This window comes from Prinia subflava, chromosome Z (genome assembly GCF_021018805.1).
Source record: "Prinia subflava isolate CZ2003 ecotype Zambia chromosome Z, Cam_Psub_1.2, whole genome shotgun sequence".
NCBI classification, from domain to species: Eukaryota; Metazoa; Chordata; class Aves; order Passeriformes; family Cisticolidae; genus Prinia; species Prinia subflava.
This window is the reverse complement of record NC_086283.1, coordinates 40,102,719-40,114,475: the sequence shown is the minus strand read 5'-3', so window position 1 is coordinate 40,114,475 and position 11,757 is coordinate 40,102,719. Positions and strand designations below refer to the sequence as shown.

At 51.3% G+C, this 11,757-nt stretch overlaps 1 protein-coding gene across 1 annotated transcript; it reads left to right on the top strand.

The window, feature by feature from the left end:
* Positions 1-3,781: 3,781 nt before the first annotated feature.
* On the top strand, positions 3,782-10,011 carry LOC134564058 (serine/threonine-protein kinase PAK 3-like). Its single transcript, XM_063422657.1, has 12 exons — positions 3,782-3,860; positions 4,805-4,842; positions 5,271-5,393; positions 6,377-6,518; positions 6,909-6,972; positions 7,600-7,648; positions 7,958-8,070; positions 8,330-8,447; positions 8,867-8,966; positions 9,246-9,442; positions 9,536-9,673; positions 9,910-10,011. The coding sequence occupies exons 1-12, from the start codon at positions 3,782-3,784 to the stop codon at positions 10,009-10,011; spliced, it is 1,263 nt and encodes a 420-aa protein (XP_063278727.1).
* The last annotated feature ends 1,746 nt before the right edge of the window (positions 10,012-11,757 follow it).

The window sequence follows — 11,757 nt, the reverse complement described above, 5'->3', positions numbered from 1 at the left end:
TCTGAAATACAGTGTGTGGCAGTAAGCAGCAAATGTTTATTTATAAATTTAGGTTGCTGTACTTCAGAAGTAGAAAGTGGAAGAGACAAGTAGAGAAAACACAAAAACCTGCAAGGTGAAGCAAGAGTGTGCCTTGAGGACAAAAATCTTGCTTTATTTTAATTTTCAGGAAGCTCTCTCTTGAAATGAGAGCTAATTTACAAACAAAATGCTCTTATTAACTTTGTTCCACAAAAATGCATTCAAAGAGCAGGATGGCTGTAGCCATGGGGTTATCTATAAGCCTGCAGCATTAACTACACTGCTGAGAGTAGTATTTGCTCCTGGTGCCTTGTCCGTCTGCTCAGTTCTTGGCAATACCCTCCTGTTTACAATTTGAGGTCAATAAGGGCTGAAGGCTCGGCGTCTAACAAGAAGCTTTCAGTTTTTGGCAAGATCTGACCCCTAAGGACAAGCTTATTAACAGACAGCTTCAACGAGATGAGTGAGCTTGATCATTCTCTCCTTGAAGGGAATTATTTTTCAGTTGCCTACTGAGCAGCTTAATTCTGGTGTCTTGTTGTAATTCATATCCCCAGGTGTAAATTAGTAAACTGATTTATTTTGTGTCATCTCTAGATGACTTGGCTTTAATTCTTAAAGATTGTTCAGCACTAGATACTCTCAGAAAGAAATTAGGGAAACATATACATCAGAATAGGTTGCTGAGATCCCCTAAAAATCATTAATTCAAAAGGTTTTCAGTTAATGAAAACTGTGCACATGGACCAAGAGAAAACTAGATCCATGCTGTGTTGCTTTCTGCAGAAAAGAATTTCCAGTTAACTGTATGTTAATTTGATTTCAAATTTCAATCCAAGAATCACAGAAAACTCTATTAAGGATTCATTTCGGTGATGTGTATCTGCAAAATACAGTCATGAAATTTTTTTTGACAGGTACGTGTCAGTGAAACGAGAATGGTGCTTTGCATTTCCATGAAGAACAAGACAACCTGACTCTTCCTTTTTTCTTTAATCTTTAAACCAGCTGGATATCCTTCTGGTGATGAGTGATCATTTCCTCTGTTAGCTCCCAAACACAGCTACTTAGCATACAGGCATACTTACCGTATCAGTAATTCCTAAAATCCAGGTGCCTGCTGGATTTTCCCCCATGTGTGGACAGACATGAAGTCCCAGTTCTTGAAGCCATTTGGAGATTTGTCTCTCTCTCTCTTAGCCAGTAAGACAGTGCTGGTCCCTGTGTGGGTGCAAGATCAACACGCTGATTGTCGGTGCACTGCCTGGTCCTGCTTTTCATATTTGTCAGCTTGCACACTGCCTAGCAGAGGTGACCCAGAAAATACACTGTTCAGCAGTGGCTCCTTTAGAAGTATCTCCTGTAATTATTTTTACGGCAGTGCTTAGGAGTGCACAAGCTGTTAGGTCACACCAAGAAGGACCATCTTGTTTGGTGGTCTATCTCTGTGCACAAGCTGTTAGGTCACTCCAAGAAGATGCATCTTGTTCAGTGTTCTATCTCTGGCACAAAAAGGTAATGAGTGCACATTGAAGAAGCATAAGGAGAAGATGTCAGGCACACCCAGTCTTTCCCACCAATGAGCTGTTCAAGAAACTTCTGAACTGAAAGTTTTGAAGGCAAACTAGCTCATGCAGTATTATGAAACCACAGTCTTACCATGACTTCATCACTGGTTTGGGGTTGTTTTTGGTGAGTGGATGTCTATTGTTACTGGTCCTCCAACAGGGTGAAAAAAGCATTTGCACTGTTATTATTACAAAAATGCTGCAGCTCCCCAAGCATTTCTGCAGCAAAACAGGTTTTACTGCACAGGAGGGAATTTTCTTGGATTTTTACATTTAAGGGAAAAAGCAAGGGAGCAATATTTACATAATAAGGACCAGTGAAGCCCCAAGGAGACTTGTCACAATTTATAGATATATTTAAAGGTAACACCATAAATATAAAAAAAGAATGTCATAAATTCGCTACTAACGTTTTGTAGGAAAGTAGAAAAGCAGCAAGAAACAAATGAAAAACAATTTAACCATGAAAGCAAAATAATAATGCAGTGGAGGCAGCTGTACTTGATGATTGCTACCTAGAACGAGAGAAATTAGATCACCCTGATATTTAAATTCATATGTGAAAGCTTGTCAGGTTTTTTCTTATTAATACCAGTTGATCAAACAGACTTTACTCTTAGATGTTTATAATTTTTTTTGTCTTATTGTGTTGTTTCAGAGCATTACGGAGACAGCTTGTTGTATTCTAGCTCATTTAGTACAGATGTACTAAGGTGCCTAACAAAAACACTTTGTTTTTTTAAATACCCCAGTGGGGAGATGCATGAAATGAAACCTAAGGAATCAGATGTCCAGTTGTTAAAAGTAACAAAATGTTTCTGATGTTTCTGAAAAGAGTAAGTTAAATTTGTTATAAGTAGCCGAATGTTACAAATATGTAAGTAACGATTATAAAGATTATATGCTTGGGGTTGTAAGTTAGTGAATGTTTCTGTAACCCTGGGAGTGTGAAGGTGGAAAACACCTCAACAGATGCAGGCAGCATTCAACCTACGAGCCTGGATTGGTGGAAACAACAGACCAATCACTCGACGCCCTGGCAGAATGATTGGCTCAGGATGACTCTTGGTATGAACCAATCAACCCCTAGATAACCAGCCAGTCAGGGAGAGGATCCTGAGCGCCCCAATCAGAGAAGAGCACGAATGGTAAAAGGGGGCACTGGGACTCTGCCAGCCTTCTCCAGCGGACACAACATATGCAAAGGAGCACCCAGGGTATTGAGTTGTTACACTGTAGTTTTTTCTGGCTTGTCGCCTGGAGTCTGGGCTTACCCTGGGCTCCCATCTTTGGTAGTTGTTTTTAAATAAACGAAGAGGCTTTTTTTTTTTAAAATCCATCCAAGTCCTGGCCTCAATCGTAACAGCTCCAACACAGCAAAAGTGTGGCAGCCCGAAAATCAGTGGATAGCTCTCGTGGAAGTTGACTGATGTGAATTTGCCAGGGAAACAGCAAGCGGGAAGAGAGGAGCTTTGCGTTAGGAGACAAGCCAACACGCCCCAGCCACAAAGGGAGGTCAGGCTCCAAAGTGAGCCAGAGCAAAGGTCAGCATGCAGCTACAGGCTCAAGAAGCAACTGCACACTGCAGTTCTCCTGGAAATTTAGTTCCTTTGCTTCTTTTGTCCTGTAAATGTCATGGAAGAAGGTAGGCTCTTGAGAACCAACTCAGATGCCAGCGGGAAGAAGCACACTTGCTTTTAGTCATGGCCTTGGGCACCGGAAGTCATGTTTGCTTTGCTTTCTTTACATTCTTGTTCCTTCCCAGGGTTCTCACTGGGGTACGGGCCCTGCAGGATGGCTGCGCTTTCTGAGCTACCCTGGGAAGCCTCAAGCACTGTAGTATGGACTATCAGCATTTTTTCTGCTGCTTCATGACCGAGGAGAACTTCCCGGGCCTTTCTTTTGCGTCAGCTGTACAGAAGATTCGGTTGCCGGGCACAGCTTTTGGCAACAAAGCCAGAGTGGCTGCTATTTGTGAGGTCACGGGAGCGCTGCCACGTCACAGTGCTGCCAGCGCAACGTTGTCCCGGCGCGCGCAAGGCCTCGTTGTTGCGGAGCAGCTCTTCCGCTGGCTGGCTGCAGGAGGATCCTTGTGATCAAGGAGCTCTCAGCAGACGGCCTGCACCGCGAGAGGAATCTCGCTTTTTCCCTCGCGTGGCGTTCAGTGTGCAAACCCGCACAGCACTGCTGAAATGATCGGGCAAGTCTGTGCCGCGGTTTGCACTGCTTTTTCTGTGGCATATTCTGCCTACTACGTGATCCAGCTGACACGTAAGGAAAGGTTTATCCTGGGGGTAACATCACCTGGCTCTTGTTTCACTCTGCTCCTTATGCCCATGCCCATGTGACCCAGTTGATTTGGGAACAAAATTGCCATTAAGATGCCAGCACTTTGGTAAAGCTCCTGCCAAGAACAACATCTGCAAATACGTCTGTATTGGCTGGATGGGGGATGGTATTTGTAATAGAACCTGCTGCAGTGGCGTTCCCTCCACAGGACAGTGCCTGGCGGTGGAGGCTGTCATTTCCTCAGCTTGCTGCTTCAACCTGCAAGTTGCAGACTCTAAGGAGAGATCCTCAGAAGTACCTCCAAAACTCCTGTGGTTCTCTCCAGGGGTGGGGGAAAGCATCTTTTGCTCCAAATGGTGCCGTGAGAAGCTTTGGCGGTCTGACTTGGCCCTTTATGGTGTGCCAAGATAGCGATTCCCTTGGCGATGATGCGCAAACTCCAAAGCAGTTAGAGTTTGCTGCTGACGGCAGGAGCTGTTCCTGGGCTGCTTCTGCAGAGAGCTGCCACAGCTAAAGGGCCCCAAGGGGAAGCTTTCCTGGGCTATTGTCTGCAGCAAATTAGTGCATGCAATTCCTGGCAATAATGATAAAACGCAGGAAAGAGAGGAGGAAAAAGCTGCTTGCGCTTTTGGGTGAAACAGAAGCTGTGCTTGTTAAAGAGCAAGTGGCGTTTCCAGAACAACTCTCTTTCCATTTCTCTCCTGGCAAAAGAGGCCCAAGTGTGGACAGAGCCTAGTATGGTGTCCTGTATGGTATGGAAAACCTAGTATGGTTTTTCTCTTGCTTGCTGTGGGAAAGGACTATTGCTCTCGGAGGGCTGTTGGGAAAGGGAAATGCTGTCTCTTGGAACTGACTCTTCCTGTGGGACTCCCCAGCACAGGCATTTTTCTAAGGGCATCTGGTTCCTTTTCCCTTGCTCGCTGCAGGTCACCTGACATGCGGATGGAGACAAGCCTGTCCTTTGGTGAGTGGCAAAGCCACCTGTGAGGTTGCTGGTGTGTAAGAATTGTGCAGCAAGCTGTGAGCTTGGCCTGTTGCAGTCGAGTGCGTGCCTGGGAGGCCGAAAGACAGCCCAAGTGGCTCTTGGCATCGGCAGTAGCAAAGGGAGCACGGGCTCTTTTCTGATTTTCCCATGGAGAGCCTTTCAAGAGATGAAAGCCAAGGGTGGCAGCCCAAAAGGTGTCTTGCTGATTGTAGCCCGAGTGGAAGATGGAATGCACAGCAAGATGGAGTAGCACCTAATTCAGCCGTCTTCATGGGGGTTGTTGTGACTCAGAGCGCCACCGGTATCACAGTCGAGGGTTTCCCCTTAGTCCCCTTAGCCAGCTCAATAGCAAGCAGCTCCTAAAGGAGTGCCTGTTGCCAGTCTCTCTCACTGCTGTCTGTCTGCAGGGCTCAACAGCAGGGTCAGCACCTGGTCTGGCTCCCTCTCTGGTTGAGGAAGAGGCTGAAGAGGAGCAAGACGCCATCCAGCCTGCAGCTGCCGTCCCTCCACGGCCTGAACGTGCAGAGGCAGTAAGTGGCACCTGTGGTTGGCACTGTCTTGGCTGCAGGGCCAAGCTTCAAGTTTCAGATGAGCCAGGCCTTGGTGCTCCCGGCTGAAGATGCTGGGGGCTGTGTGCCTGCCATGGCGTAGTGCTGCTTCAGGCAAGGCAGGGAGCCCCGGCTAAGGGCTTGTGAGCTTTGAGCTTTAAGCAGCACTTTTCTGGGATGCTGAGAGGGCCCAAGAATGTCTCTTGGGATCAGACAGGAGGCAGCAGAAAATTCTTCCCGGTGTAGAGGTGAGAGCCCCTTGGTGCCCAGTGTCAGTGCAGGCTGCCTGTGGTGAGCGGACGGAGCGGTCCAAAGACGCAGTTCGCAGCCTTGCAGGATACTTGGGAGGCGCTGGCCCCCGCAGGGGACCTCCCCCTCCCCATGGACTCATTAGCTACAGGCGCAAGGTAGCCTGCGCTTCACTTCCTCGTGGTCAGAGCAGAGTTTGGTGAGGAGAATCCTGCGCAGCTGGGCCTTGTAAATGGCGGATGGGTCTCGGAGGGGTAGCAACGCAGCTGCCAAGGGCTGCTCCCAAAGGCTGAAATACTGAGGGGCAATCAGTGAAACAGAGCAGCAAAGGGACCTGCTCCGGCCTTGTGGTCAGACATTTGCACACCAAGTCCAGGACGATTTCATTGCCCAGGAGAAGCCAGGAGGAGGAAAGCAACAAGGCTCTGGGGCCCTGCTCCCAGCTCTTGCTGGATCTTTGCAACAACTTCAATACCTTTTTGCCACAAAGGCGATTAAATGTAGCCTGGAAGTGGCCATGAACTGCGGTATCAAAGTAGCCTTTGGGATTTTCCCATTGCCTGAAAGGCACAGGGAAAAGGGGACATCCAAAACCTGGGAGCTGAGGAGGCCTGGCCGTGGCAGACAGCGTCTTCCTAAGGCCTGGCTTTTGCCATGTGCCCTCCGGGGCCTCTGTGGCAGCCAGCCTTCTGACGGGCAATCCTTCCTTGTCGCAGCTGGACACCCCCTCTGCCATTCAAGGTGCCGCCTCAGCAGCACGGCCTGAAGCAGCCGGCACTCCCCCAGCTGCCGGCGCTCCGTCCAGCAGCCCAGCCCAGCAGCCCGAGAGGAGAGAGGAGCAGAGGCTGACGAGACTGAGTACGTGTGGTGTATTTCTGGTCTGCTAAAGCCGTGTGTTGTGTGCGTGTGTCGGTGTAGGCAGCGCCAGAAGTTCCTTGTGGGGTTTAGTGCCTCAGAGGCACTTAGGTCTCTCCGCAGAAGCTGTTGTTCTTTGAGGCAGCGAGAGAGCGCTCGGGGTGTTCCTGCTGCCTCTGCAGGCAGCTGGCACTGGCTCGGCTCTGCCTGGGCTGCCTTCTGTGCCAAAGACAAAAGCAGAGATTTTCTTGGATGAGCAGAAGGCCGGCACTTAGCGAGTGACTGGGCCCCAGGGAGCTCTCAAGCTCCCGACAGTGGGGCTGCATTTTGGGTGGTGTGGGCAGCAGCGTCTCTGTTTGAAGGTGAGCGCCATGCACCGCTTCTGTCTTTCAGGGAGCATTGTGAGTCTGGGCGAACCAAGGAGCAAATACACGCTGCTGGAAGAACTCGGACGAGGGTAAGTGTGACACCTGCCCCTTGTACAACACGGTGGGCCTTTGGCTGGTGCAATATCAAGCAGAAAGTCAGGCAAGTTCCAAACATGGCCAGGCTCTGCCTTTACCTCCTGCCACCTCTCAGGACTGCTCAGTCAAGAGCAGTCAGAAGGCATCGTCAAAGGCAACTGATACTGGCTATGTCTTGCTTGCGGCAAGGAGCAGCACCTGCAAGATCTCCTGCCCCTGCAGCTTTATGGCTACAAGAGCCACTTGCCTTGCAAGAGGTGCCAGAAAACAGCTCTCAAAGAGAGTGTTTTCAAAGGTAGTCTTCTCCATTTTTTACAGCTACACGCGCACGCAGACACACACAGACACACAGACAGAGCCCCACGTAGGTTTGGTAAGGAACTAACTGAGCGTGTGCCTTGGAGATTTGCAGCAGCCCTTGGTCTTGGCGTTGCACCTTGGCGTTCTCTTGGACACCCTGCGTGGCAGAGGGCTGGCAGGCTGACGTGCTATTGGCTGCAGAGAGGCTGCAGCCAGGCATTTTCTAAAGACTGTGGGGGAGCCTGGGGAGATCTCTCCTGCCTAGGCTTGCTTGCACTGCCAGGGACTAAAGGGCTTTTCCTGCTGCTGTTTCTTTCTAGGAGCTTTGGAGCTGTTTACAAAGCCCTCAATGCCAGCACAGGACAAGAGGTAACGTGCCACCACCGCCGGCAGGTTTTGCCGCTCTGGAGCGCTTTTCCCGCTGCTGTGAGCCGTGGCTGGAGCTTTGGGAGGCCTCTCCATCTCTGCAGCAGAGGCTGTTGCTCTGAAGCCCAGACTAGGCTCAGCGTGCAGAATGCATTTGGGACGGGCTTCGGTGCTTCTGCTAAGCTCTGCTGCCTAGTGACGGGGCAGTTGGCACAGCTGGGCTGCGTCACTGCACAAGCACCCGCTCCGTCTTCCTTGTGATCTTGTGCAAGGAGCGACTTGTCCAGTGAACGGTCTTCAATGTCCTTTCAGGTGGCCATCAAGAAAATGAGCCTGCAAGAGGAGATGTCCGAGGAGGTGGCTGTCAATGAAATCCTGGTCATGAGGGACAACAGGAATCCCAACATCGTGACCTACTTAGACAGGTTGGGGTATTCTGGTGTCAGTGTTCCTGTAGATAGTGCAAGGCAGAAAAGACAAACCCCTTTGGTCAGCGGCAGAAAACGGAGCTGTTTCTGATTGCTTCACGTGTGGCCAGTGCATGGGAGGAGGTTGCACTTGGCGTGCAATAATCTCTTCTGGCATACGTTGCTTGGAGAGCAGTTGCAAAAACCTGGGTCAGACCCTCAGGTGAGTGAGCTGTGCCCATTCCTCCCTCTCCATGCCGTGGTCTTCTTCTTTCAGCTACCTGGTGGATGCGGAGGTCTGGCTGGCAATGGAGTTCATGGACGGCGGCACCTTGTTTGACGTTCTCACGGCAGTGTACCTGGAGGAAGGACAGATAGGCGCTGTCTGTCGGGAGGTGAGGGATCCTGCTTGTCCTTGCCCTGCACAGGATGCTGTGCTTGGTCTGCACAGGGTGGTCCTTGTCAACTGGGGGGTAAGAAGAGCAGAGATTTCTTGCTCCTGGCTTTGGTTTGGTGCTGCTGTCACGACAGCAGAAGGAGAGCGAGCATGGGAAGTGAACTGCCTGTCGTTGTCCCCGCACTTCTTAGGCTCTGCTCTCGCACTCTTACATACCCCCTGTGCTCTGACGCTCGCGCTCGCTCACCCCCTTGGCTTCACTTGTTTCCAGCAGGCTCTTGCTCTCGACAGCACCATGGTGCTGCGCTCAGAAGTCCCAGAGAACGCTGTCAGTCTCGGGCTGTCAGCCCTTTCCTCTCTTGTGGGATGAAATGGGGTCCTGGACTTTTACCCTTCTCTCCCTCCTTTCTCGCTCAGTGCCTGCAAGGACTGCATTTCCTTCATTCCCGCCAAGTCATCCACAGAGACGTCAAAAGCGGCAACGTGCTCGTGGGCATGGACAGCTCTGTGAAACTGGGTGGGTATCCCCGGGCAGGCGCGGCGTTCCCAGCATGTGCTGTGGGAATGTTTTGGGTGAGTGCCAGTTGCCCAGAAGTGCTGCTTGGCCAGCGTGTGAATGGTGAGGGCGTTTCTGAAGTGGCCAGTGCCTTCTTTCCCTGGCTACAGCCACTGAAAGCAGAGCACTGCTGCTTTCGCAGGCGGATTCACAATGGCCTTGGCAGGCTTGGAGCGGGCGATGCTTTTGCCTGGTTTGCCGGTGGTAGGTGTCTTTGACAGGGTCTGTTTTTCTCCTCAGCTGACTTTGGCCTCTGCGCTCAGCTCAGCCCTGAGCGCAGCAAGTGCAGCTCCAGGGTCGGCACTCCCAGCTGGATGGCACCGGAAGTGGTGAGAGGAGAAGCGTACGGCCCCAAAGTGGACATCTGGTCCCTGGGGATCATGGGGCTGGAAATGGTGGAAGGGGAAGCTCCTTATGAGAGGGAACCCCGTCTCAGGGTAAGGTGCAGCTTCAGAAGAGAGGGTGCTCGCGGAGAGAGCTGTTGAGGCTAGGAAAGCAGCAGGTCGAGTGTCCTCTTGCATTTTTTGTAGGTTTTTGAACTGATAGAAAGGAACGGGCCCCCAAAACTGCAAAACCCCAGGCACCACTCGGCTCTGCTGCGCGACTTCCTCCGCTGCTGCCTGCAGGCAGACGAGGACGGGCGCTGGTCTGCCCAGGAACTCCTGCAGGTAAGAAAAAGCAAAGCGGCCAAAAGCCCTGTGAGCTGAGGACACCTGCAGGAAGGGATGAAGAGAACTGTGGGCCACATGGGCCTGGGTGAGACAGGTGCGGGCCAGGAAGGCGGAGGGGCAGCTGGTGCTCTCGGTCCTCCTTGTGCATCTTTCTGGAGGCCGAGGAATTTGGCCGTGAGGATGTGATCTGGGAAAGTAACGGCTCCTTTCTTTTTCCTTTTTCCTCTGGGCAGCATCCGTTTGTGACCTCAGGCGAGCCTGCCTCCAGCCTGGCTGCTCTGATCATCTCAGCCAAGCAAGTGCAGGAAGACTGCAGAGGAGAGGCTTGTGCCTGAGGAAGACCTTGTGCCCCACAGCTCCGGAGAGTGAAACGGGGGATGTATCGTCTGTAGGCAGAGAGTCAGCCATCCCCCACACTTGATGAGGAGCTGTGCCATAGATAGGAAATGTAGTGTTTTGAGATTTTCGTAGCTTAGGTGTTTTTAGTTAGGACTGTAGAGAGTAGGAAATTTCCTTGTTGTATCGTTATTTAGCTAAGAGTAGAGTATAGCTGAGGTAGGGAAGAAGACGTAGGAAGAAGCTGTGACTCAGCAGAACTGGACCAAGCATGCGCTCCGAGCTGTCAGCCTGAACAGGCCAGCCGCAGGACGGATTGACGACGACGCAGATGATGAAGTAGCCGGAAGACGCTCTGTTTCAGCCCTTGGTCTCAGCAGGACTGGCAATAAAACCTCTCAAAGCTGCAGAGGCGGGGAAGGTTCCCTTCCTTGCCACGCTCTGCCTAAGCTGCACAATGCCTTTGAAGCTGTGCGCTCTGGACGGGCTGTGCCCTTCACGGCTTTGTGCTCCTTCCCAGCGGCCCAAGGCTCTCTCTCCACAGAGAGGAGCGCCGCCCTGCCCCGCCCCACGCTCCCGCTGGCGGCTGCCCCACCCCAGGCCACCTGCCCTGCAGAGACGTTATCCGTCTGTGGCCCGGCTTCCCCCAGTGCCAGCTGCACCTCATGGCGGGGCAGGAGGAGGAACCAGGCCCTGCTTGTACCCCTGTCCTGGCCAGCACTTGGCATGGAAGGGTAAAAGGGGGCTGAAATGGCACGTCTTCCTAAGGCTTCCCTCTTCAGCCTTTGGGGCACCAAAGCACTCTGCTCAAGGGGCTCTGAGGCCCTACACTCGGCTCTCCATGCTAAGGTGTCATTCGTCCTTCACTAAGCCCTACGGTTGGTTAGCTGATGTCAGCTGCCGGGGAAATGGGGGAAAAGAGATGCTTTCAAATGGAGGCAACTCTCCTGTGTAACTACTGTTGATTTTCAGCAAGGGAATGTCAAGGTTGAGCTGGGCGTGTCAGCAATGACATCCATTTTCAAATGCCACCCTCAGCATGCCAAGTGTGAGGAGCCCGGCGTAAAGCTCCTCAAAGACGCTGTGCTGTGCACCGGCAGAGGCCGTGTCTGTGCCGAGTCACCAGGAAAGCAAGCTAAGCCTAGCTTAGCAAGGATCATTATTCTAGGGTGAACAGAGTTAAATTCCAGAGGAGCTGCATGCACTTTTCCCCCTCTCCCAGCCATCTTTTCCACTTTTGAGCTGGCTTCTGGGTTGAACTTGGGACTTTGCAAGGGAAGTTAACAACTGCATCTCATTTTCATGGTTGGGATGTGGCTGTCCAAAAGTCTGCGAGGAATCCTAGAGGGAGCATGAGCCTGGGCAAAGATCTGTGGGAGCGTGCCTTTGGTCTGCTCAAAAGGGCTCGTTTTGTGTGTCCTTTAGGCTGGAGATCTGCAGGGCATTGCAGAGCAGTGGCTGCTGCCACAGGTCTTTTACAAGTATCAAAATTTTTCTGATGTTTCTGAAAAGAGTAAGTTAAATTTGTTATAAGTAGCCGAATGTTACAAATATGTAAGTAACGATTATAAAGATTATATGCTTGGGGTTGTAAGTTAGTGAATGTTTCTGTAACCCTGGGAGTGTGAAGGTGGAAAACACCTCAACAGATGCAGGCAGCATTCAACCTACGAGCCTGGATTGGTGGAAACAACAGACCAATCACTCGACGCCCTGGCAGAATGATTGGCTCAGGATGACTCTTG

Excerpts from the sequence above, each read along its gene's own strand:
- LOC134564058 (XM_063422657.1), top strand. The coding sequence starts at position 3,782 with ATGATCGGGCAAGTCTGTGCCGCGGTTTGCACTGCTTTTTCTGTGGCA. Across the intron at positions 4,843-5,270 it reads GGAGACAAGCCTGTCCTTTG|GGCTCAACAGCAGGGTCAGC; the intron begins GTGAGTGGCAAA and ends GTCTGTCTGCAG. Across the intron at positions 8,967-9,245 it reads GGACAGCTCTGTGAAACTGG|CTGACTTTGGCCTCTGCGCT; the intron begins GTGGGTATCCCC and ends TTTTCTCCTCAG.